This window comes from Macaca thibetana, chromosome 17 (assembly GCF_024542745.1).
Source record: "Macaca thibetana thibetana isolate TM-01 chromosome 17, ASM2454274v1, whole genome shotgun sequence".
NCBI classification, from domain to species: Eukaryota; Metazoa; Chordata; class Mammalia; order Primates; family Cercopithecidae; genus Macaca; species Macaca thibetana.
In genome coordinates, this window is record NC_065594.1 from 78,274,178 (window position 1) to 78,300,933 (window position 26,756).

The 26,756-nt window shown below is 51.7% G+C and overlaps 2 protein-coding genes across 4 annotated transcripts in view; one reads left to right on the plus strand and one right to left on the minus strand.

Moving 5' to 3' along the window:
• Nucleotides 1-10,413, plus strand: part of FARP1 (FERM, ARH/RhoGEF and pleckstrin domain protein 1) — a 461,133-nt gene extending 450,720 nt beyond the window's left edge. For both annotated transcript variants that reach the window (XM_050765964.1, XM_050765965.1), the window contains 6 exons: nt 365-447; nt 527-639; nt 1,091-1,257; nt 6,611-6,718; nt 7,158-7,309; nt 8,916-10,413. In XM_050765964.1, coding sequence (XP_050621921.1) covers nt 365-447; nt 527-639; nt 1,091-1,257; nt 6,611-6,718; nt 7,158-7,309; nt 8,916-8,997 — 705 coding nt within the window. In that variant the 3' untranslated portion in view covers nt 8,998-10,413. The remainder of the gene's footprint in view (nt 1-364; nt 448-526; nt 640-1,090; nt 1,258-6,610; nt 6,719-7,157; nt 7,310-8,915) is intronic.
• Nucleotides 10,414-12,674: 2,261 nt separating this feature from the next.
• The window catches only part of STK24 (serine/threonine kinase 24), a 128,960-nt gene continuing 114,878 nt past the window's right edge, over nt 12,675-26,756 (minus strand). For both annotated transcript variants that reach the window (XM_050765983.1, XM_050765984.1), the window contains exons 6-11: nt 26,456-26,641; nt 24,224-24,369; nt 22,311-22,434; nt 20,935-21,003; nt 17,733-17,869; nt 12,675-13,725 (exon numbers count right to left, since the gene is read on the minus strand). In XM_050765983.1, coding sequence (XP_050621940.1) covers nt 13,689-13,725; nt 17,733-17,869; nt 20,935-21,003; nt 22,311-22,434; nt 24,224-24,369; nt 26,456-26,641 — 699 coding nt within the window. In that variant the 3' untranslated portion in view covers nt 12,675-13,688. The remainder of the gene's footprint in view (nt 13,726-17,732; nt 17,870-20,934; nt 21,004-22,310; nt 22,435-24,223; nt 24,370-26,455; nt 26,642-26,756) is intronic.

Below are 26,756 nucleotides of genomic sequence, written 5' to 3' on the forward strand. Positions count from 1 at the left end.
GGGCCGGCCACCTCATCCCCCCCCGAGTTGGCTCAGGGCTGCCTCCTGTCCCCCTTGGCAGGCAGGTGTACAGGGTGCCTGGGCCTGGGATGTGGCCCTGGCTGGTGCCCACGCTGTCCTCCGGGGTTGGAGAGAGGGAAGTTTGTGGGCTCTGCCAAAAGCATTCCGCGTGCTGCGATCTTCCTGTCGCCTTTCCGATTTTGGTTTTTCCAACTCAGAGTGCCTCCTCCCTCTGTGGGGCTCTGGGTCTCCTGAGCCCGGCTCAGTGGCACCCCTCCTTTTCCGAGTTGCCTGGCTGCCAGCTCAGGGACGTTTGGAAGTGCATCACGTCCCTCACGGTGATGTTATCTTCTCTTGCCCACAGATTGAGGAGAGCGAAGACGAGTGGGGGGTGCCCCACTGCCTGACCCTCCGGGGCCAGCGGCAGTCCATCATCGTGGCCGCCAGGTAACTCGGGAGCCCGCCCCTTGCCTGTGTCCCCTTTGACATGCTGCGGCCTGAATACTTGACGCGTCTCTGTCTCCAGTTCTCGGTCTGAGATGGAGAAGTGGGTTGAGGACATCCAGATGGCCATTGACCTGGCGGAGAAGAGCAGCAGCCCCGCCCCCGAGTTCCTGGCCAGCAGCCCCCCTGACAACAGTGAGTGTGGCCAGGGCAGCCTGCCCATGCTGGGGTCTGGTTCATGGAGGGACAGCATTTTTGCATCTAAAGCCACCCCATCGGGTGGGCCTCACATCTGTGGTCTACATTTGTGTTTAAAGCCAAAGATCAAGACGGTTCATTTTCCTAAAACACCTGAAAACAGCATGAGGGAGCTGGGAAGTTACCTTTTCTGGGGCAGCATTTACCCCTGTCACACGGAGAGACCACCAGGCTGTCCACACCCAGAGTGAGGGCTGTACTCCACACACCCGGGAGGGACCAGGGCTCCAGGGTCCGTCCCCCTTCAGTGGGGGCCTCATTAGATTCTGGTTAGGTACCACAGGGCGTGACTGCAGTGAGCCCCCCAACCTCCCAGCACCTCAGAGGGTATCAGGAAGGGGTGCTGGCAGGAAAGATCCGAAGCGCTGCCTTTTGCCCCATCCTGTAGAGTCCCCTGATGAAGCCACCGCGGCTGACCAGGAGTCAGAGGATGACCTGAGCGCCTCGCGCACGTCGCTGGAGCGCCAGGCCCCGCACCGTGGCAACACAATGGTGCACGTGTGCTGGCACCGCAACACGAGCGTCTCCATGGTGGACTTCAGCATCGCAGTGGAGGTACGCGGAGGCAGGGCAGCTCTGGTTCCCAGCTTGTGCTGGCCCAGGCAGAACCCAGGCAAACTTCTGGGCCAGGGCCTTGAGGGAGGCTGGCACCACGGGTGGCCCCACCCACCCACGGTGGCTAAGCAGGGAAGGATCAACGCTGGACCCCCTTTGGAGCCTGCCGGAGGTATCCCTGTAGGTGGCGTGGAGTGGGCGCCAACCTCCCGCAAATGCAGTCATGTCTCTTGGTGCTCATCAGTCCCTGTTGCCGTCCATAAGATCGTTTTCTCTCATTCTTCACCTGTTTTCTTGCCTCTCATGCAGTTAGCCTAGAACACAGGTGCCCAGGGCACAGCTACTGGACAGTTCCATGGCTGTCACATCCTGAACCGCCCACGGGAATCGGGTGCATGGGCGGGAGGAGAGTCTGCATGATGGCAAGCAGGTGCCAGCCAAAGCCAGTGTCCTGGTTCATGGAAGAACCCAGGGAGAAGGGGACGCAGGCTCTGAGAGCCATCCCTGTGGAGGGGTAGAAAGGGGGTGATCCCTCTCCTCCCCATCATGAGGGTCACGGCAGACACTCCTGTGACAAAAGACAGGCTAACAAGGGAAAAGCATGACCAGTTTATTTCATCGTCATTTTACATGACATGGGAGCCTTCAGAATGAAGACCCAGAGGTCTGGCGAAAACGGTCGTTTTTATGCTTCGGTTGGGTGAAGAGCGGGTGGCCGAGTGGAGCTGATGGGGCAGGCTGAGAGCTAATGCCAGAGGGTGAAAGGAGCCCAGCAGGGCCCCTCCGGGTTCTCTTGGCCTCTCTGATGATGGGACAGGCTGAGAGCTAATGCTGGAGGGTGAAAGGAGCCCAGCAGGGCCCCTCCAGGTTCACTTGGCCTCTCTGAGCAGCGTTCCTTGCTCCTGGGTGTGGGGTGGGACCCTTTCCGCAGTGGGGGTCTTAGACCCTCTTCTCACACAAGGTGGGCCGGGGAGTAAGTTTGTAGCCAGCTCTGACACAGAACAGTGGGGAAAGGTTAGGGTCTCCGTTTTTGGTTTCATGGCTGGCTTTGGCCAGGGGGAGGTTCTGGTTTCAATGACCCGCCTTAAGGAAGGGGGATTCTAGTTTCTGTGGCTTGCCTGGGGGAGGAAAGGGGCGAGGCAGGAGGTGCTCAGGGAGGCCTGGCTTCTGAGCCTTTCACTTCAGGGTATTATTTTCTGATCCTGCCACCTGAAAGCTGGCTTTGAAGATGGCATCTCTTCCAGATCATGAATCCTTTCCAAACACCCGTTCCCTAAACATTCTTCAGTCCAGGCCCACAGCTGTATTTCAGAACACTTCAAACCCATGAAGGTCTAAAACAAGAAAGCTTTCTTAATCTCTCACTGGCAGTGGACCCTGCCCTGAGCTGGGGCGAGGCCATCCATCATTGTGATTGTGTTCTATGTGAATGCCCACATTTCACTTCGGAACCTCTGCCCCCGCGCCCTCTGCGGGGCTGCTGTGCTACAGGCAGGACTCACCTTCTAAAACGCAGAAAGGTCCGGTTCCCACACAGGCCTGGTCCAAACAGTGTCACATAAGAGACTATGGCCGGGACAGGAGTTTGCTGGCTCTTGGAACCAACAGCAGCAGGAATGAGCCAGCAGTGCTTCGTGGAGGGTCTCGAGGGAGTCTTGGAATTTATTCCCTGGAAACGACCTTCCCCATTGCTCAGACCTGCCTTTATTGAGTTTCCTGCTACAAGCCAGTGTTTCTAAGCCCAGGCCTGCTTCTGAAGACATCCTCAACGGGACACATCCGAGGTGCAGGCCCTGGCTCCCCCACGGGCACAGTCCAGCTGGCCCCACATACAAGGCTCTGTCACATAGGGTTCCCCTGAGTGTGCAGGTGTGAATATTCCCTCCCCGGGCCTCCCTTCTGCCTCCTGACAGCCCAAGTGTGAAGAGCGCTAACTGTTCTTCCCCAGCTTCACACCTCCACCAGGCTGCGCAAAGCTTGCGGGTCTGAGACTTCTCCCAGGGCATGGGGATTATGACAGCAGGAAAGGGACCCCCAGGCGGAGGAGCAGGGAAGAACCCGTGATAGTCTCATGGGAAAAGAGGCCCATCAGCTCTCACCTGTGGGTGTGTGTCTGAAACGAAGCCAGTCAACGTGTGGCACCACCATTGGGGAGGAACTGTCCTGACCTTGCTTCATTCTGACCTCAGCAATGTGTACGACTCTGAAGGCCTATTTGTCATAGGCCTCAAAGCTTTTTAAATACCTGGAGGCACCCAGGCCATTCAACAAGGCAGGAAATACCCAAGTGGGATCCAGGTGGCGGGAGCCCCCTGCAGCCCAGCTCTTTTGGGTAACAAATCTGCATGGTCGCAGCCTTCCGTGTGCATGATCAGGTCAAGGCACTGAGTCAGGGGCAGACTGGCCCCCGGCCAGATCTAGCCCCAGTCTGATGGCTTACGGCCTGTGAACAAGGAATGGGTTTACCATTTTTTTAATGGCTGCTAAATAATGTCTTCAGTTTTGCCCCTTGGCCTGCAGTATCTGCCGTCCGCCTTTGGAGGAAAAGTTTGCTGCCCCTAGCAGAGAGCAGTAGAGTGAGCCACCGGCCAGTGGGGTTTCCAGGTGGCAGTGACCACCCAGTACAGTCAGGGACCTGGCTGCTCTATCACTTTGCAGATGTCCATCCTTGCCAGAAAGCCCCCTCCCAAGGCGTGTGGCGTCAATCTGGCGTCAGTGGCAGGCGGCCCTCGCGTGCCAGACGCCAAATACTCGCTGACTCGCAGAGGAGCCGTCCCCAGGGCCTCCGCCCTGCATGACAGAGGACGAAGCAGCTCCATCTCCTCCTGACTCGGCAGCCTCCTCTCCACAGTCCTGTGCCCCGTCTCTCTTCCAGTCCCGCTCCCATCTGACTCATGCAGGCACACGTGAGGAAGGGGCATATCTGGGGACAGTGTGGACTCAGTGGCCTCTGCTAAAAGTTGTGGGCAAGCCAGCAGGTCTGGGGGCTCCCACTGGAGGGTCAGATGTTGGGATGGCCAGAGGGCTGCCCAGCCCGTGGGCACTAGAGCCGGTGAAGGGCCAGAAGCAAAGCAATGCAAGTTGTCTTTTAAGGCTGGAGTGGCGAGATGGGGGACAGCAGGGAGGTTCTTCAGCAGACGGAGTGCCGACAGGACTGGGAGGAGGGAAGGGACACGGAGGCCAGGGAGTGGCGGGCACGGGGGTTATACTTGTCCCCCGTGGCATCACACAGTACCAGCCTCAGACTGGGTGAGGCCACAGAAACATCTCTAACAGTGCCGGAAACCGGAAGTCCAAAATCAAGCTGCTGGCAGGTGCGTTCCTTCAGGGAAGATGTCCCCGCCTCTCTGACAGCATCTGGTGGCTGCGGCAGTCCTCTCCTCGGGGGTCCCTGGCTCTACCCATGTCGCAGGGCTCTGGTCTGCCATGTCACCAACTGTCCTCCCTGCATCTGCGCTCAAATGTCCTCTTCTAAGGACACGGCTCACGTTAGGCTTAGGGCTCATCCTAGTGGCCTGACCTCGATCGCATCTGCAGAGACCCCGTGTCCGTATGAGGCCACCATCGGTTTGAATTTGAGCTTGTCTTGTTGCAGGGTGCGTTCAACCCACAGCAGGGGCCGAGGGGATGAGAGCCAAGAAGGGAGAGGAGAGGAGGCCCCAGTGCAGGGCCACGAGGAGACACGGCAGGCTGGTCTGGTTCTGGACAAGGATGTTGACCCTCTTGTGAAGGCAGTGAATGGAGACAGGTCTGAGAGCCACCAGCATGGCCTCGGCCTCCCGAGTGTGGGGCAGGAGAGTCGCGGCGAGCAGGGCCTGTAACATGCTGGAGGCCAGGATGGACCCGATGCGGGGGGAGCAGGAGGCTCGGCCGCTGGGTGGTGGGGAGCAAGGAAGGGCCGCTGGATGTGCGTATTGATGAAGAGGTTTCCAGAGGCTACCAGAATGGCCAGGCAGAAGCTGGAGAGCTCTGAGGAAGCTGCTTTGGTAACAAATGGGCCCAGACTGTGATGGGTGACATGTATGAACCGCAGGGGGGGCTGGCTGTGAAAACTGATTCCGTATGAAAACAGGAAAGGGGAGTGTGCCACTCTCCTTGCCCCACGGTGCATGGCCCAAGATGCCACACGGGCATCAGCCCAGCCCGGGCGCCACCAGGACCTTCTGGGAACCTAGAGCCTTGCATTTTCTTGTTCCCTTCTGCCATTAGGGGAGGAGGATGCAGGGCTGGGGCTGCCTGCCTGGCCTGGAACCCCCTTTTCCCCCATCTGCAGGGTCCCTCTCATTCTGCCAACAGAGGGGGCCTCCACATCCTGCAGCCCCTCATGGACCCACTGTTGGTGTCCATCTCTCCCACTGGACCCTGAGCAACTGGAGGGCAGGGACACCAGACTGATCCCAGCACAGCAGCTTAGTGACAGGGGCACTCAGAGACATGGAATGAGGCAGACTCAGAAGTCCGTATTTTTTTTGTGGTAAAATAGCCATACCACAATATTAGCCAACTATTTTTATATGAACAATTCAGTGGCATTAAGTGCCTTTACAAGGCGGTGTAACTGCTTTAAGTATCTGCTGGTGATGTCACTTTTGCAAAGCAACCAAATGAGCCACCAACATGTCAGGCCTGCTGAGGGTTGTTTGGAGGTAGCGTGGACACAGGGGCCTGTCCCTGCCCCCAGCTGGGCTGCAGTGCATCCCAACAATGCTCCAGGGGCTGGGCCAGCCGGGAGCCTGGAGGTGGGCAGGGCTGCGGCTGCCTCCTGGGCCACTAGAGGGCAGGTGGGAGCCGCACACCAGCACCCCAGGCCCCACTTCCTGCGCAGGGTGCCCGACACCTCAAAATGAGTGCTGCTGCTCCGAGCTTGTTGAGACAGATCTTTCCCTCTTTCAGCTTCCACCCGCTGGCAGTGCGTGGGGTCCTGCACCCCCATTTCTGCCTCGGTGTCACAGGGCCCACTCCCTCCCCGCCAGGTGTCTCTTCTCCTCGGGACACCACTCCCGTTGGATTTACGGCCCACCCTACCCTGTGTGATCTCATCTTCACTAGTTACCCTGCAACGAGCCTGTTTCCAAATATGCCTGCGTTCTAAGGTACTGGTGGTCAGGACCTCAGCGTGTCTTTTGGGGGGACACAGGGCCCCCAAGATGCCCCACAGCAAATGGCAAGGGGAAGTGATGAGATCAGGGTTCCAGGACCTGCCACGTCTCCCCACACACGGGGGAGCAGCGAGGCCTCAACCTTCAGTCGTGGACATGCCCCAGCCCAGGGCCCTGGTGCAGGGGCAGCTGCTCTCCACACCCAGCTGGGGCAGGTGCCTGCCGTGCTTCTCACAGGCCTCCTTGCCTTGCAGAATCAGTTGTCTGGGAACCTGCTGAGGAAATTCAAAAACAGCAATGGGTGGCAGAAGCTGTGGGTGGTGTTCACAAACTTCTGCCTGTTCTTCTACAAGTCACACCAGGTAAGTGCCACACACAGGGTGGGTGGCAGCACGAGGTGAGGGGGCTGCCCTCCTCTGGAAGGACTCAGGCCTCTTGAGCTCCAGCCAGGTGTCACGGGGATGACAGGGATGCTGGCAGGGGGCCCCTGTCCACCTGAGGCCCTCAGCTCTAGGAAAGGCTGATATTATCCACTGAAGGACCACTTCTGCCCTAGGAAGGGCCACCTATCTTCTGGCGGGACAAGGGACGGGGGTTGGCTTTATCCACAGCTCAGTCCTGGTGGGGACTTGCCACCTGGGCCATCATGTATAGGCCAACACTGGCTCCCATGATCCCTTCCAGGCCCACACCCGAGGGTGGCGCTGTCTGGGCTCCCGGAGTCCCTGCCCGATGTGGGGCAGCAGCCACGCCCAGCAGCAGAAGCTGCCCCCGAAAAGCCACTTTGTTTCCCCTTTCCAGGACAATCATCCCCTCGCCAGCCTGCCTCTGCTCGGCTACTCGCTCACCATCCCCTCCGAGTCCGAGAACATCCACAAAGACTACGTGTTCAAGCTGCACTTCAAGTCCCATGTCTACTACTTCAGGGCGGAAAGCGAGTACACGTTCGAAAGGTAGCTGCCCCCTTCCCAGGCACAGGGCTCTGCTCCCAAGTTAGCGAGTGAGATGGCCCCACCCTTCCCTGCCAACTGAAGTGTTTAGACCTGGGGTCCCACTGCCTGACACCAGCAGGCGATTCTGTTCTCATGGCAGAGAGTGGGGTCCTGACTTCCCTGGGCCCTTACCCTGCATGGCGTTGGCTAAGGCCCTAGACATCTTGCTTGGAGATCTCTGATGTGTGTGTACGGGACTATGAAGCTAAGCCCCAGTGGGTGCCGCTACACCGGCCTCTGCTGGCCCAGCTTTACCCACCCAGGCCCAGTGGAAGCCTTTCACGACAAAAACCAAACTGCACCTCGGGCTGCGCAGTCTGTGACTGCAGCAGTACTAGTCACGCTGCTGCTGCCAGGGCTGTGGCAGAAATGCTGTTTCAGGTCAAAGGACCGTATGAGGAAGGAAAACTCTTCAGGGTTATTAGTGAGACTGGCTACATGGTGTAATGGGACCCAGGGACCACAGACTTCGTTTAACCAAGAAATAAAGCGAAATAAGAGTCAGGCCTAAGGCTGTTCTGAGCCACCCCCTGTGGGGAGGGAGGTCCTCAGGCTGCAGACCAGACAGGGCAGTCCCCAATTCAGGGACTGCTGGCCATGTTGTGGGACAGAACAGCAGTTTGTCAATCAATCCCAGGGATTTTTAAAGCAGCAGGGACAATTACGCGTACTTCCCAGTAAATTCTTTGGAAATAGCACGATGCTTTAAAACCAGAGTTTAAAACTCCTGTGATATCCAAAGGTAGCACTTCCTAAGCAGTATCACCAGAAAAGGAACCCAGAGGAGAACCATTTGAGAGCCATTCTCAAATCTGATCCTGGACTGAAAAACTTAGTTTGAGGGACTGAGCTCGAGAGCTGGGTTTAACCAAGTTGGGATTTTGTTATTATTGTGGCAAAGGGCCCCGCCTTGCAGTCCAGATCCTGAAAGGCCTGGGGCCAGGTAATTTGGGGAGTGTGTCCTGCATCGTGTAGGATGTTCAGCGGCATCCCTAGCCTCCACCCACTAGATGCCCTCAGCAACCCCTCAGTTGGGACATCTAAAAATGTCTCCAGACCTTACCAAATGGGACAGCATCACAGCCATTTGAGAATCACTGGTACAGAGCAAATACACAAACATATAAAATGGAGATTCAGGCGTGGTGGTGCAGGCTTGTAGTCCCAACTCCAGTATGAGTGACAGCCAGACCCTGTCTCAAAGGGGGAGCTTCCACTAAGCAGGATGGGACACGCCCCACCATTCTCTGCAGTGTCCATGAAAATAGGAGGTAGCATTCTCCCCAACAGCCGAGGCCACCTCACTCCTAACTGCTCCAATGGAGTGGGCAGTGTCACCTCAGCAAGGTGCTTACAGCTCCATATTAAATGAGTGCCCAGGCCAGTAGGTCTCCACTGTACAGAACGCCTGGGTGCTGGGCGTTCCCTTGCTCTCCTGCTGAAGTGGCAGATTGCCAACAAGGCGACCTGACTTCACCCCGTGTTTCCATAAGCGATGCCCACCGAAGCGTCATGAGTCCGTCCAAACAAAAAAAAAAGTTGACTGACTGACGTTCCCGTGTTGCAGGTGGATGGAAGTGATCCGCAGTGCCACCAGCTCTGCCTCGCGGGCCCACGTGTTGAGTCACAAAGAGTCTCTCGTGTATTGATGGCCGGACACACTCGTTTCCGCAGTGGCTGCTGTCCTGGAAGACGTTTTCTTTCTTCTGTATTAATGAAGCCTGGTAAAATTAACACCTGTCTGAAAATCAAAAACATGGCTTCCCAGCAGCTCTCCTGTCTCCACAGCCGCGTTTTTCAACCCCTTCCTCCCAGCATCTGAATGAACAGCGCTCCCACCTCCAGTCCTGGCATCCGCTGGGGGCGCTGTTCTTTAGCTAGTGCCAGTATTAAAACATTGTCATTACGAGAGTGCCAAATGACATCTTCCCTCCACCCTGCCCCTGAAAAACACACACACATCCGTTCAACACAAGACAGGGCAAGTGTTTTTTGTTTTTTTTTTTCCCCTAAAAAAAGAAACTTTTGTTATTTTCACCTATTGGCTGCTGCATTTTACAAAGTGGATTTCCTGGTGTTTGCAATACACTCGGTGCAGCCTTAAGCAAATGAGATCATTTTCAGATTTCGTTTTTTCAGTCTTTCTACTTTTGTAATAATAGGAAGTTAGTAGGACTCACTTCTCTGATTACTAAGCAATTTGCAGCACACCGCGTTCCACTGCGGGGTTTCACGCTCACCTGAAAACGCCCGTTCCCGACTTCCTGGTGCAAGTTGACCAAATCGTTGTAAGTGGTAACTCTTTCCAAACCGTAGCAGGGTTGTTTTCTGTTAAGAGAAGCCGAGATCCAGTGCAATACCTGGACTGTCACCGTCCTGTGAGTGGTGTACACAATGGGAAGATAAGCCGTGGTGTTTTGCTGTGTGTGTCACAAGCATGAAAACCTGTATGTCATTGATCAGGGCCATTTGTGGTATGTTCCGTGATGAGCGTTTCGTGAGCGTGCTGGCTGCAGAGCACTATGAAATCATGGTACGTAGTCCCCGGCACCTGTCGTTATTCCTATATCCTCCTGCAACTGTGGTTTGAAACTGCGCATTCTCTAGTAGTATATATCGTGCCTGTCTTCAAAAACATTTACCTTTTTATACTCATTCCCCCCAGGCATGGGGTAGTGTCAGACTGCACAGGGAACGTGGTTTCCAACGGTTCAGGCCTCCACTCGGGAAACATCTGTCTGTTCTCGACGGTGATGGGGTGGCTGCCATTCCCTTGGTTTTCCTAAGCCCTTTCTAACGAGAGTCTCAAGCTGAGGCGACGGCCGATTCAACCCAGTTCCTTCCAGTGCCCCGCACCATGGCACCTGCCCACCTGAGAACCAGGAGCACGCCCTCTCTGTGGAGCTTGGACTGGTGTACCTGGAAACGGCAACTTGCAAACAAAGAGCCTGACGTGTGTTAATCATTTGCCTTACAAGATGTACCAGACGGTTTCCAGTACTAACAAAGGGAATAAAAATACCTCACGCCACAATCCAACATGTTGACGTTTTAAGGCAAAACAACCAACTTTGTCTGTAGTCTTCATTTTCTGTGTGGTGTGTGTGGTTGGGGCGGGGGGGGGGAAGGGGACACTCCAGCAAGGGTTTCTAAAGCCCCCATGTTATCGGGCTCCCTCCAGAAGTCACTGGTCACTCATTCCTGGAGACTTGGGGACGAGGCAGTCTCCTCAGCTAGTTCTGGATGATTCCAAACTACTTTGCTAGACACTGGTGGTTCTGACCTGTGACCAGCACCTCTGCTTCCTGTGTGCCCTCAGGAAAATACTAGTGTGGGTAACAGTCCACGCCCAAGCTGCCAGGGACAGATGGAGTTTGAGACACGCTACACACAAGACACACAATGACGCAGATACTCGTTTTCTTGAGCTTTATTGGCCCCTGCATGATACAGTCCCTGTGCTTAAGAACATGCCCTATTAAGTCACTGCCTTTGTTGACATATTTTAGAGCAGAAATACAGAAGCTGTTTTTAAAGAAGGAAATGTAAAAAAATGCTTATAAATTGACCGTGTTTTGCCAAAGGAAAGGTACAAAATGCTACCTACAGAACCAAACCAGCCACTTCACAGGAGCAATTCAGGAATAAAATTTTTGGATAAGGAAGGCAGATACACTTCCAAAAAAATCAGAACCCAGCAGGTGGTGGCCAGGACATCCCAAACGACACTGGTGTCCACCTCGCTGGCAGCAGCCACCCAGCCCACAGCCCTCGTCTCCCAGAGGCAGAGGCTGAGCACCTCCCCAGGCTGCAGGCTCCAGGTAGCTGAGCCAGGAGCAGCTCAGGGCTGGCACTGAGAGGCTATTGGTGACAGTAAACCCATCTCAAAGGCTGGGCCCGCGGGTCTGGCTACAGACCAGCGGCAGTTGATGCTGAGGCAGGTTCCAGTTGTAGCCCTGGTGCCTGGGCTCTCTGTTAATGCAGGCCTGGAAGTGGCTACACAAAGGCCAGCTTCCTTGGCTAAGATGCCCTTAAAAACTCTGGAGCTGATGTTGTGTGTCAACAGAAAGTAACAGCCCAGGAGACAGCGTACAGTGGCAAGCTTTCTAACTCCATCAAACCCCATCTGCCCCGACAGGAAATGCTGCCAGTCAACTCAATGCTGCCAAAGGTTCACTTGTTGCTCCACGGGGGAAGGAGCTGAGTAGGATTAGTCTGGCGACTGCAGAGACTCCCCGTTCATACCAATATTCTTCATCAGAACCCAGTCCCTCGAGCAGCACAACCACTGTTACTAGCATGAGACTGGCTTCAGTGTTAAAAACTGATGTCACTGTCCATTTGTAAATCTGAAGACCTCTGTGAATCAGAGAAGCTGCTGTCTGCCCTGGCTCACTTAAAAATCGGGTAACAGCACGCCCTGGGGAACACACACTCATCTGTGCGATTCTCTCACAAAGACAAAACTAACCTTTGGCTTATGCCGCCTGCTTCACGTAAGGAAACAGTTCCCCACACACAATATTCCCTGGAAATACAAAATGAAATCTTCCCCGATTTTATTATTCCAGATAACATTCTTGTGCAGAGTAATGAGTACAATAAGAATTAGCAACTCAGTTCTATTTCCCCTAACCAAAATATATCCCTTATAGAAATTAAAGAGTTCAACCCAAATCCACTTCTAATAAAATACCTCAATTTTAGAGCTTAAAAACCAGACTGCACTAGCAAACTGACACAATAACCCACTCAAGCATCTGTAGCTCAGGGCTCTGTCCCCCCTGTAGCTTAGAGGCCACTAGACCAGCAGATAGCTGAGCTACATCCCCAAGCTCACCCACTAACTTCCTTGCTTCCAAAAATCCTCACTCCACAAGAACTGGCACACCCACGGGAGATGTCAATCATCAGCTTCAACACACATAAAAGAATGCTTCATGTACCAGTCAACAACTGCTGCAAGAACTCTCCCATTCCAGAAACCCAGAGATTTTCCCCCTCGCCAAGCAAGGCCCCACAGCAAACCAAGAAAAACAGACACACTGGCTGCCTGGCTAGCAGGCACAGGCCCTTTCAGAGAAGCAAAATAACCCTTAAGGTCCCCAGCAACCGCTACAGCAATCGCACAGATCAGCAACCTCCAACCGCATCATCTCAGTGAGCAAGTGTGCAAGCTGTCCAGGGCGCTGACCTGGGGACTTCTCCCAGGAGTCTTCCAAAGTTTCTCATCACACACGCACAGCCACAAGTACACACGCACGGCCACACGTACACCGCAGGTGCCCTGTCCTCTGAAGAGTCACATTTCAAGGAGTATGCAAAATAAGCGTGTTATAAAATTTATTCGTGTAAGCATTCAGACATTTTTAGGTGGGAAAGATGATATGCAGAATCCACTACAAGGTGCAACAGAAAATCGTATTGGAAAGGACGGTACATCTGGCGCAGACCAGCAGTGGCACGATTCCAAACAAATGTCAGACGAGAGCGCTTCATGGGGAGAAACTGAAAATAATAATTTAAAGCTTCATGAGGCAAGATATGTTCCAATTTAAAACACTAAGAAATAGTACCATCGATGAAAAAGGAAATCAACCTCTAAGTGTACCAAAAGGGGCGTAGGGCAAACAAGAGGAAAATTTGCATTTGTTGAGGTACAAATAGGAGTGTTCCGTAAGAGAGGGGCATTAATTATTATTAATGACAAACCCTGCAAATACAAAATAAAACCCAAATCACTGGTCACAGAATTCAAAATGTACATGTAATAAAGGCAAGGCAATAGACTCAAGTTATGGCCTGTCGAATATTTACTCCACTGACGTTATCTACAGAAGCACTTGGCCAGTTTGTACACAGTGATTCCTTATGCACGCCGAAAGGGTTTCCGTAAAAATGACACTATATACAAATCTGTACAGCCATCCACCAGAGCGATTCTCCAGCTCCCAGAGGGAGCTATCAACTTAAAGCAGGATTCCTGAGGTTTCATGTCTTTAGTTGCCTTATCATAATCCCAAATATACATTTCAGGGTTTTTGTGTTTAAAGACACTTTCCTTGAATATGTGCACTATGGTTAAAATTAAAAACCAAAGTAATAAAATAAAATAAAATGATCGCTGGAAGGAGCTGACCCTCCCCACCCATCTGAGAGACTTCATCTGGCTGTGGCACAGCGAAGACTGTGTGTGTCCCTGGACGGGCGCCCGGCGTTGGGGTGGCCCCCGGTGGCGCACCTCTTCAGTGGAGTCAGCGAAGGCTCTCGTTGACTTTTTAAAAGAAGGAGGATGAAGAAGGAAAAAAGGAAAAACAAAACCCCAAATGCCAAAGGAATTTCAGTGGGATGAAGTTCCTCCACCACTTAGAGAATATCTAGGGAAAAAGAGAGAGAGAGAAGTGAATACATGTCATTTCTCATCCCTGTGTAGAAATTCACATAGTAACCAAAATCTTAAGTTTTCATAGGAAATTCCAAGTCATACAAAAATAACTGGAGCAAATATCAATGGGTAAGTCTAACTTTAAGCGAATGCATATGAAGATTGAGAAGATCATGATTCTCACACAAAAACTCCAGAGTGTGTCACAAAAACCTAGAATGGGTTCAGCCTCTCTGGAGAGATGTGAATAAAACAGGAAATAGTATCTTTTTACTTATGATCAATTGTTAAAAAGTGAAAATTAATCCATACACGATGACACAGTAAGATTCCAGGGATGCATATACATTCCCGATGTGAGGGCAGGAAACCCATTTTGGCTATAAAAATAGTGATGTAGTCCAAGAATCTATTTCCTAGAACTGCTTCCGAAATACGGTCCAAAGCAGGAACAACCCGTCTGCACAAAAATGTCTCTTGGGATTTTCGTAATTACACTAATTTGGAAACAACTGTGATGCCCAACAGTACAGAATCAGTTAAGTAAATTATACAAACTGAAATAACACACACTAAAATTGGTAATTATCTGTATCTACGTATATATATAAAAGCAGTATTAAAAATATGTACAAGTTTAAAAGTACATACAAAATTACAGGTTGGGCATCCCTTATCTGAAATGCTTCTGGCTTTGCATCTGGGAATATGTGCATTATACTTACCAATGTGCATCCCCAAATCCAAAATCTGACATGGCCCAGAGAGCAGTTCCTTTGAGCCTCACACTGGTGCTCAAAAAGTTTCAGACTGGGGATTTGGGCTATTCAACCTGTATATGTGCGCTATGTAAGTATAGTTTACACGCACAACTTCTGTATCCTAAAAATAAGTACTATAGAAATTCTAAAAAATCTTATCTGCACTATAAGGTAGATAAGAGAATTCAGTAAGCTTATAACCTGGGATGACAACAGAAGGCAATGCACCCAAAGATAATGATGAGATTTGGGCTACGGTGGTGGGATCATGGGTAATTTCTGTGTCTTCCAAAAATTCTACAAGATTGTCTCTAGAATACAAAAAAGGGTGAGGACAGGGTCCCCTCAAGACCACGATTCCCTCAACCATTTTACAGCAGACTCCAAGTCACAGGTCCGGGAGAGATGGCTGAGGACGTATTTGGCGAGGCTAATCTCAAACGTTCCCATCTAGAGCTCCTCTTTTAAGGCATCTGAAATACTTGGCACCCTCCCAGAGAACGAATGGTTACATAAGGTCCTCCCAAAAGCACGTGTTAGCCACGGAGCCTAAGACTCAATTATAAAGAAGTACAAATGACTAAATCACAGGATGAGTTGATGTCACACAAAAGAATCCAAACATTAATTCCAGCTGAGACAGAAATAAGTACCAGAGAAATTCTAAAAAATGGATCCATACATGATGACATAGTAAGCTCTGAAAATGCTTCAGACGAGAGGCAGCTCTCATTTTTCCTACAGTCATCCACTGAAATAACGTGTTCGGAGCAAAACTGGCAGGAAGTCTAAGCCATGGCCCCGTGGTTTTGGCAGCCAGCAGAGGTGAACACTCAGTGGGAGCTTCAGGGGCAGGGAAGGGAGAAGTGGGGGCCACAGCCAAGCCTGCAGGGAGACGATAAGCACCCCAATAGGCAGGTCGTCTGAGGACAGAGGAGGAAAGAGGGGCACTCATCACAGACAAAGGCAAGAGAGCGCCGACTCGGCCTCCCCTGTGTGTCACTGCAAAGTAAAGTTTTAAACACAACACAGACATCAGGTAGCTACAGACCCACATGAGGTTAAAGAGGGTCATCCCCAGCCACGATGCCCAGTGAGCACGTGCAATGTGCTGCCTGTGAATGGAGATGTGCTGAGTGTAAAGGACACATCAATTCCAAAGACGGTCCCCCCAAAAATGTAAAATATCTTATTGATGATTGTTGGTATTAATGTTGAAATAATACTTTGGATCTGGCAGGTTAAAAATGTATTGTTAAAAGTAATTTCACTTCATTTTGCTTTTTAAAAATATGGCTATGAGAAAATGTAAAATTCTCTTTTTGTTGGGTTTTTAGAGTCAGGGTCTCACTCTGTTGCCCAGCCTGGAGTGCAGAGGTGATCATAGCCGTAGCCTCGAACTCCTCGGCCTGAGAAATTCTACAGCCTCAGCCTCCCAAGTAGCTAGGACCACAGGTACAAGTCACCATGCCTGGCTAAATTTTTTTTTTTTTTTTTTTGGTAGAGACAGGGTCTTGCTATTTTGCCCAGGCTGGTCTCAAACACTTGGCCTCAAGCGATCCTCCTGCCTGGGCCTCCCAAAGCATTGGGATTACAGGCGTGAGCCACCACATCCAGCAGAAAACGTAAAATTCTGCATGTGGCCCCCATTGTACTTCTACTGGCCAGCACTAGTACAGATCAACTTGCCTTAACAACTGAAAGAAGAGGAACAGGGAGACAGGGGTCTGGAAATGGGAAACATGGATCAGTTCAACACATACAAGCCAGATGCTCTGCCCTGGAGCTCCTGGGGAAATCAAGTCATGTATACAAACAAACAGTTCATAACAATTTCAGGCAATTCTGAACAATGTGGAAAGTATTGGTTCTAAAAGTAATATTACAAAAGCAGAAAACAAAACGCCGAACAAGACAGTAACAATCCTGCGAGTTTCTGGTTTTGTTCTATTTGCTTTATTATAAGGCTCTTTCTAATGAGAAATAATGTCACTAGCATGAGGTATGTGATACTAAGTTTGAGAAATCAAAAAATTTGTGTTCAGGCAAAAGATGGATGACTTTTTCATTCTATTTTCCTGTATTCCTATACTGTTTTGGGTATCAAAGGAGGGAGGGATCATCCTTCAATTGCCTCAAAATTAAAGGCAGCCAATAAATCATTTTTATTTTCTAGCAACTTAAAAAGTTGAAATGACATACTAAGAAACCCAAGTTCAGAAGCATAAACCGGAAGTATGAGAGCTGTGGTTTTCTCCCGCCATCCCCACTTAGAGGGGCTCTTCACAGGACAGTAGGCAGCCCCTTCAATCACTCCCAGATAGCAAAAGGGACCTCACACGCGCACAACTTCTTTATGTACTGTCAGGTGGGACACATCTCAGGGAAGACCTGGAAATCCCCGTCATCATCACAGAGGCTCAGCCAGCTTTGGTAGGGGCATCAGCCTGGACACCTGAAGATGAATGTCAAGGCAGCAGCACGCCTGGTCCTCCCGGGGTGGGGGAGGACAGCCCAGTGACAAATCACCCTGTTCACACAGAGCAGCTGCCCAGCACACATCCACTGCCTCCAAACACCTGCGCCTGTGCCCATGGCAGTCAGGAGGGGCTTGGTTTCCATGGTTACTCTTACAACAAGCTGGGAGGGGGCAGGGCGGGCGAAGCCGTCACCCCACTGAGTCCTCACCCACAGTGTGTGTAACAGGTGGGGCCACTGGGCAGGGACAAAAGCTCCCTACAGGCTGGCACAGATGAGCCCCTACCAAGGAGGCTTCCAGACAAGACACACACAGCTAAGACAGCAAACACACCTGCACCTGCTCCCGCCGAGGTGACCACACCAAAGCTGCTGGCATTTCTCACATTGACTTTAAAGCCGAAAACCAGAGACACAGTTACATACATCTGGCTAAGAACGATCATTCTCTGGCCAATAATTAAGCTGCATAATTAAGAGGAAACAGATTATTTCACCACCACCCTGTATTTGTGTGGCAAGAGCTACAAACGCACAAAGTCCTGCGGGCTTTTCCAGCAGTTTCCAGATTCAGATCCTTCACTCACATTGATTTCTAGAATTCAACAAAGTCTCCTCTAATTCAACTCTGTGTGTACCCTGAGGCCTGCAAGACAACAGGAACAGACAGGCCAAGAGCGAAGTACCAAACTCACCAACCGAGTCCCAGGCCAAGTGCAGGCCTCTCCTTCCCCAGCCCAGGGGGGCCCCAGGCAGTTACCTCTGGAGCCGCTGCACGAGCTGGGCCACCATGGTGTCGGAAATGCCGGGGCACGCCTCCTCCGCTAGGAAGATGGCCCCTCGCAACTCTTCAATGGACCCCAAGTTCCCGCCGCATGCCTGGCTCTTCTCCTTCAACTGAAAACACACGAACAGGAAGAACAGTGTGAGGTGCACCAGCTGCAGAACCGGGAAGCATGCTTTTCAAGGAGCAACACAGCGCGTGGACCATGACACCACCCCAGCCCCGGGGTGTCCGGGAAAGGCTCTGACTCGGGATCCAGGCCACTTCAGATCCCTGGGTTTTTTTTGTTTTTTGAGATGGGGTCTGGCTTTGTTGCCCACCCTGGAGTACAGTGGCGCGATCTCAACTCACAGCAACCTCCGCCCCCTGGGTTCAAGCAATTCTCCTGCCTCAGCCTCCCGAGTAGCTGGGATTACAGGCCCCTGCCACTACGTCCAGCTAATTTTTGTATTTTTAATAAGGCAGGGTTTCACCATGTTGGCCAGGCTGGTCTCGAACCCCTGACCTCAAGTGATTCGCCCGCCTTGGCCTCAAAGTGTTGGGATTACAGGCATGAGCCACTGCGCCCAGCCCAGATTCCTTCTGAAGAAAGGTGATTCAAATGCTCTGAGAGCAGTTATGTATAGACAGGGTAATCGTCAGACCATAACCGTGACTGTTCGAGGCCAGAACAGAGACGACTAGCTCTCTGTGTGCCTCTCCCGAGTCTCACCATGATGGACTGTACTCTCTGTGCTCTTTTCCCATTTCAACCATAACCTTGTACCAGAAAAGCAATTTCAAAGGCTATCGTAAGTTAATCTAATCTCAATATGAAACTGCCACGTGGGCCGTCAAAGCTTACTTCCTCATATTAATGGGTTGGTTCTTAAACTCCAGCAAACTGCCTTTGTGATCCACAGTAGTGTCAAAACATTCCATTTCATGTAAGTGGCAGCCTTAAATTCTGGGAATCTCCAGTGTCCTTCCTCTACTCCCAAGAGAAATCACAACAGTGCCTTCAGGCACTTCCCTAAGTTAAAGGTCAACTAAGTCTCTCTCTGGAAGGCCCAGAAATGTGAACTGTGAAAGTAAGAGCTGTTCAATCAAGATACAGCATGGCTCAGAACTCGACAGAAGAGGCCCTTCGTGGTGGCTCCAGAGATGATGGACACCGCCTCCTTTTCAGGGAAGTAAGAAACATCTCAGGCGACATTCAGCTTGGTTTGCAGGTTGTTGAACACATGCTGTCATTTCCAAACCCAGCCCTGCCCTGAGAGCCACAGCTTCTCTCTCCGCTGCTGAAGGGGCAGGCAGGAACAGGAAAGTCTGACCTCAGAGGGCCAATGGGTGCGGAGAGCATTTGTTCCTGAAGCTCTTGCTGTCCCAGAGGGCCCACCCCGCCGACCCCGAGATGGCCACTTGTGTTTGTCTAGGACTCCCCCACAGTATTTACAAGTCCTGACAGGATCATGTACCATCCAGCACTCTCCCTCCTGCCCGTGTCCCGCCTCTAAGTCTCAAAGAAGGAGCAAAGGCAGAAGAAGGGCTGCCCTGGGAGAGGGCCAGTCCCCTCACTGTGTGGAACGTACTGGACCCACCACTGACTTCACGGAGCAACCTGACCTGTGCTCCCTGAAGGAAAGCAGGGACGCCAACGCCCGTCTCCTCAATGGCCTCATCTGTAAACATGGGGCTATAATCCTTCTATTGAGCTTCTGCAAGTATTGTATGAAATAATGCACATTAAACACTCTGAACTCTAGGGTAGCAAATATCATTCATAAAAATACATTGGGAAAGATGCGAGTTTAGCATTTGGTTAGCTGGAAAATCCAGGATACGATCGCATTTAGGATATGTCCTGAATACTTATGTCAAAGTTCCTTCATGAGCCCAGTAAAAAAAATAAACAGCCTCAGGTAAATGAAAAACTCCATGCACTTTCCCTAACTGCCTGACTGACCCGATTCCAGAGGCCAATGGCAGAGCCGCAGGAGCGCAGCCTGGAAATCCCACAGGGCCCACTCCCATGGGACAAAATGAAGAGCAAGCTGGCACTCAACCTGGACATCCTAGGTAGGAAGAACACAGGTGCCCAGAACCATGAGCCAGGGCTGAAGCCAGACATCCAGCAGGGCCTCCGCGTGCCCTGTGCCTTCCCCGACATCAGCGGGCTCGGCTGTTTCCCACTTGAAGCTGCAGGTGAGGCCTCGGGCCCCGGCCACAGCCCTGCTCGCACTGGGCCCTGAAACTTGCCAGGTCAGAGGCCCTCAGACAAACCCTCCAGGGCAGGGCAACAGGTGCAGGCTCACTGGAGGGCTGGGAAGAGGCACTGGCAGGCTGGGCACAGCCCACGGCCAGGGATTCCCCACTGCATGATGCAGGCACAGGAGAGGGGAATGAGCTCCTACGATGCTTCCTCCTCCGAAGGCCTCCCCCTTCAAGGACCAGGGCCCCCAAACACAGCCGCAGTGGAAAGCTGCCCAAAGAGGGCGATCCCCATGCAAACAGATGTGTGTGTGGCCCACAGTGAATACCTCAAAGGCAACCTCAGCCAGGAAGGGGCACAACAAGAAAAGGGGGGACTTCCAACATATTTTCAAATCCGCTACTAACCAGATGCAGAACAACCTTCATTCTTATAAAGCCTACTTTTGAAAATCTCTCAAAACATGGCCGGGAGCACTTTCCTCTGGGAGGGAGAGGCTGAGCAGAGGGTGGGCACGGCACGGGGAGGCCCAGCCGGGAGCGCAGCACTGCTGAGCGGAGGAGGGACTTTGGTGAAACATGTGGCTCAGGGGAGACCGGAGGACTCCAGGGCATCCAACGTCTTCCTTAGAAGAAAGACTCTACTTTTCATATGGCCAGAAATTGGTCTGAGGCAAAGGAAGCAGGCTGCACCCAATGAGATTTGCTAAAAAGCAGTGCAACGGGTGACACAGGGTCTCAGGCTGGGTCACTGTCATCCAGTCTGCACACTCCAGGCTGTGGCGGAGTGGCCACCGTCCAGGACAGTGGGAGGTGCAAGGTGGTGCCTGACGCTGACAGCCTTTGGGGAGGCACCATGCAGGCTTTCTGAGCCTTTGCCAGTTTGTCTTAATGTCCCCAACTCTTACTGGCAACATCACCACTGAAGTGTGTCCAGCTTCTCCCTCCCTCTTCCCTCCCACTCCGAAAAGGTCAGCCAGGTACCTACCTCTGCAAAGAGAGGAGAAATAATTGTAGATAAACACTGAGAGAAAGGCCTCTTTGGGATGTCTTTCATCTTGGGGGAGAGGAAAAAAAGGTCATCAGAAACAGTTGACGTTCACACCGGCAATAATGCAACGAACCTCTCACCCCTACACTTCACGCTGAGGAAACGCCCTCTGCGCGCCATGACAGCTGAAGACTATCGGCTGCCTCTCGCTAGACTTCAAAGTCTCATCTGCAGTGACATGCAAAACCCACGCGCCAGGGACACCGGCATCTGGGTTCCATGTGGAAGGGGACTTTGCGTGGGCGCAGGTGGTGAACTGCCTCGTCTCGCTATCTACGCAGAAGTGCTTTACTGGTTGGACGTGATGGCTCACGCCTGTCATTCCAACACTTTGGGAAGCCGAGGCAGGAGGATCACTTGAGCCCAAGAGTTTGAGACCAGCCTGGGCAACACAGTGAGACCCTGTTTCTAAAAAAAAAAAAGACAAAAATAAAAATAAAAAGTTTTACATAAACTGGGCATGGTGTCACATGCCTGCAATCCCAGTTACTCAGGAGGTTGAGGTGGGAGGATCGCTTGAGCCCAGGAGTTTGAGGCTGCAGTGGGCTCTGATGGCACCACTGCATTCCAGCCTGGGTGACAGAGACCCCGTTTCAAAAAAAAAAAAAAAAGAAAGAAAGAGAGAGAGAAAAAAGCACTTTACTAATGAAACCCTGAAAATAGAAATCAGGTCAAGATTGGCCATTCCAAGTGCTGTCTACGACAGAGGCCGAGTTTCTACTTTTGCAGCCTCTAATTGGACATTCAACACCTGTTCACTTATCAAAGCAGGACTTGTAGGATCAACAGGGCACAGCTACTGGCCCACCCTGCCTGAGAGAAACTACACCACTATGTTTTACACAAGACCCTAAATATATGGCCTTTCATAAATTTAACAGGCATAAAACCAATTAATCAAAATTGTTTTACATAAATATCAAAAGCAATGCATTTATTTATAAGGTCCTTAAAACTCAATCACAAAATTATGATATGTATATAAGTAACCCCAACATGCACAACAGTCCCCCAAAGAGAGCTATGAAGTCATTTCACGGGTCACCCCCAAACCCCATGACATTGCCACATGTCAGGACATCCTAACTTGACTGCAGGGCTGCAGAGAGCAGAATGGAGTGGCACAGAACAGACCAGAGGCCAGACTCCCCGGTGTGAACACCTGGATCACCAGACAGAACTAAAGCTCTCAATCCGTCCATCCCCTAGCAACAAAATTCTATGAGAGCTGCCACAGCAAGCTTCACACACACGTGCCTCCAAAACACCGCAGACTGAGGTCAGTGTGGCCATTCTGGAGGGAGCAGACGTACCTTATTTCTGTCCAAGTCCGATGGCTGAAGAGCTCCATTCTCCAGATTCTTGGGATCTTTTTCCCGGATTGTGAAGATCCAGTCCCCAGAATCGCTGCCCCCTGAGGCCTGGCCATCTGTTTCCCTTAACACAGACACGCAGGGAGATCCCATCAGCGCTCGCACGTCTGCTCTGGGGGCGCTGGGACGTTCGGGGGAGGCCGCCTGGGGACCTCCGAACCCACGCCCACCAGCGCCAAGTCCCCACCATAACACCCATGTCCAGTCCCTTGGGGATTTTCCAGAGATGCCCCTGCCTCCTCCCTCACAGAGACGAGACCATCGCGAGGTGATTCCCGCACCTCCCTGGTGTGCCAGCGTGTGCGTGCCCACTCTCCTCCTCCTCCTCCTGGAGGACACCTCCCCCGCCTCCCTGGGAGCCCATCTCTGGGCCATCAGCTTCTCTCTGCTGGGCTCCTCCTCTCACCAGGAAAGCAGATGTCCCTGTGTTGGGTGTGGTGGCTCGTGCCTGTCATTCCAACACTTCGGCCTCACCTCGGCCGTCTCTCAGCCCCGGTTCCAGGATCCACACTCACTGCCTCTATTTGGTACCCTCCACTCGCTCCAAAGCCCGCCGGTGTCCCTCCGAGCACTCCCTCCCCCATCATGAGATGTGTGCTGACTCCCTGTCCTGCGTGGGCCTCAGAGGCAATGAGCCCTTGGCCCTGCTCATCATCCTGACGCCTGTGGCCCCACTGAGCCTGCACCTCCTCCCGCCCCTCGGCCACACCTCTCCCCTCTCATTCACAGGCGGAGCCTCACCCTCACGCCGGCTTCCCTAGGGGCTGGCCTCACTCCCCCACACGCCCCGACTGACACCCTTTGTTCTCTTGGCTCCAGTGACCTCCACAGAGCAGTGGCCCCTAAGCCCACTTCACCTGCCCAGCTTTCTCACCTGAACGCCACACCTCGGTGCCACTTCACACAGGACGTCTCCTCTTGGACAACTCAGACTCATACATGGTCCACCCCACACTCGGCTTCCTGCACCACACATCACAACGCCTGTGGCCACGCTGCCCAAGCCTGGAACGTGGGCTTCCCTCCTTCACCCAAATCCACCGCCACGTCCTGGCTCTCAAACCTCTCTCCAGTCTCTTTATCTTGTCATCCCTGTTGCTACCCCGGCAATCTCCCAATGGCAGTACCTCAAGAACTTCCGAGGGCAGTGGTCTCAAACTTGGCTTTAAACTGCAATCACCTAGAGACACTGAAAACCCACTTAGGGTGTCACCCCCGGAAATCCTCATTCATCTGGCCTGGCGCATGGACCTGCACTGTGGGCCAAGTTTGACTCCTGCCAAGGCATGCACGAGAACAGACGAGCCCAGGCTTGGACTTCCAGACACAAGCCTACCCGACCGCCTTCCCCAGCCCTCGCCACACAAATGGCTCCAGCCCCGCTTCGCCTCTTCAGCCAAGGGAATTCCTAGATGCCGAACTTGACAGCAGTTCTCAGAAAGTCACCGCTGGTACAGAAGCTTCTACCAGACACAACAGAGAATCACAAACACGTGCATTTCTGGCCTTTCAGACATCCATGTAAAGCAGTTTCACCTGATCATGATTTTAAGAACAGAAAGTGTAATGGAAAACAAAACAGAGCAGAACCGAACGAAACAAAACAGAATCAAACAGCCAGGTCCAGTTCCCTACGCACAGCTCTGCCACAGAGTTCACTCGTAGAACTTCCACCAGCAACATCCAGAGGCTCAGCTCCCCAACAGGCCCAGGATGTGGCTAACACAGCAACCGCCACCAGCCTGGATTGTCTAAAAAAAACTCAACAGAAAACGAAACCCACACCAAACAAGTGACAAAGACCAGTGGGTCCCTCCCACACACACGCTCGGGTCGCTCAGGGGCCAACTTACGCGTCTGAATCCTCGGAGCTCGAGTCGTCGTGGCTCTGCTCGGCCTTCCATCTCTTGTACCTGTCAATGAGCTCGGTCAGGTAGGAAGTTTTCTTTGCATTGCGTAGTATAAACTTGTGCTTCAGTAACTCCTTAGCAGTGGGTCTCTGGAAAAACACACACAACAACAAAATATGAGATGAAGCTCTTGATCCCACCCCAAAGGACAGACTTCTGCCTCAAAATGTCAACCCGCCACACTGACACCTGATGGCTGCGATTCTACTCCGCACCTCTTCTCACTGTGACTCACCCAAAGACGAGGCGCTCAGGACCTACGCCTGGGCTCCAGGTACCATGGTGGGCAGGGCAGTGACTTTCTAAGGAGGTCCCTAATAAATGCATTTCCACAGAAACCTCTGCACAGAGCTTCACAGGGATCATTTAAGAGACCTTATCTCCTAGCTTATGAAATACTTTATGGCAAATAGCTGACAGAATGTATGTTCTATATCGCTTTAACTTTTTTTGAGATGGAGTTTTGCTCGTTGCCCAGGCTGGAGTGCAGTGGCGCGATCTCAGCTCACTACAACCTCACCTCCCCAGTTCAAGCGATTCTCCTACCTCAGTCTCCTGGGTAGCTAGGATTACAGGCCTGAGCCACTATGCCCAATTTTTTAACGTTTGGCCACATCCAACCATATAATAGAAATGTCAATTTGGAATTCTCTCAAAGAAACCGGAAAGGAGCCAGGAGATGCCCTTTCTCCTGTCTGCTGAAAGAACAGCTGGATGCTCTGCATCACCAACTTTCCCAGTTGAGAAGGGCTGTTTCCCAGGTCCCTCCCTTCCCTTGTGATTGGGCTGAAGACTTCACCCATGCCCTGGGCTCAGCACCTGGTCAGCTGCCTGCCTTGAGGATGGCGACAGTGACAGGGAATGTGCTTCCCAAGGAAACCAGCACAGCCCAAATTGGAATAGACACCAGGAACACCCAAATACCGAGTCGAACCGAGTTCCCACTCACTCCAAATTACGAAAGCTTGACTACAAAAGCCAAGCACGTTTTCAGATTCAAACTCGTGAGAAACCTGGATCACCCTTGAGTATTCTCCCTCCCCGTCCACCCAAGGGTGAAACCCCAGCTACCCCGGAGGTGCTCGTAGTCTCGCCTCTCAGCCAGCTCCTCGGTAGCTGTGGGGTGGAGCTCTGTGTGCTGGAGCATAAGCCCATACTAGACACATGCTTTGTAAGGGAAGACATGCCTGCACGTATCTCCACCAGTGCTGGTGCATGGTGGCTGCAACAAACATCATCTTGTAATAAAATGCAGAGCATCGTGGCGTGCAGGACAAGCCCCACTACCACAAGATGCTGATGTAGTCATCAAATGCTGGTGTGGTGGTCTCAGCCTGCATCTCCCCAGAGGTGCTTAGAAAATGTTGCATTCCTCATGTAATTCCTTTACCAAAACTGGCATATTAGGCAACCATGGTGCTCTTGTGAAAGTAACCACTCATTTTTACACAAGAGTTAAGAAAAGGGGGGCTCAGCTTGGCCTTCAGCTAACTCTGCTGGAAAACTCCAAAACAAAACAAGGACATATGGTGCTACCTCCAACACCAACACACACACACACACACACACACACACACACACACACACACACATATACACAGACACAACTTTCAAAGAAACGTCCTAATTCAGACAGAAAACGAGGCAAAGCCACACAGTCGTTACTGCTGTACGGCTCTGCCAGCGTCTATTAAACCTAAAAAGAGAAAGTAGATAGGAAGGGGGAGGGGGAGGGGAAGCAGAGGGTGGCTTGGTTATATTTCCTAATCTTTTGTTTCCTAACACACGCCACCTGGAAAGTGAAAACATTTACTTTAAAGACATATTTAGCCATTTGTTTCCAGCTAACCTCTGCCATTACTAAAAACAGTGTAACAGTTTACGGCCTGATCCTCTATAAATATTAAACATTTATGATTCCACATTTAATATTAGGGAGAATATTCTTCAGATTCAATGAAGTATGAGATGGTGGAAATCTAAAAGAAGGAGATTTTTAATACTTAAAAATTAAAATGTATTTGCAAACCAAAGAAGTCAATCATACTTATTTAGGAAAAGAAAAATGAATACCAGGAAGACAGCTGAAAAGTGATTAAAGCAATCCCAACAGGATGTATCTCAGCCGAGTCAAGCCACATATGAGGAGGTATGTGATGATCCCTGGGAACTTACAAAGCTCGGCTCCTTATTCAAACAGGCCTCCACAAACTCCTTGAGGGGTTTACTGTAGTTTCCTTCCAACGTCGGTGGGTTGTTCTTTGGAATGAGGAATAAAACTTTCATGGGGTGCAGCTCGGAATGAGGTGGTTCCCCTCTTGCAAGTTCAATAGCTGTTATGCCCAGGGACCAGATGTCTGCCTGCAACAAGAAAAGCATCTTTACAAACACCAAGCAGGAATCAATTCCAATACACAGTATTTAGGGGGAAAATGGTAACACGTCTCAATACTTCCGAGGTTTTGAAAAAAGCATT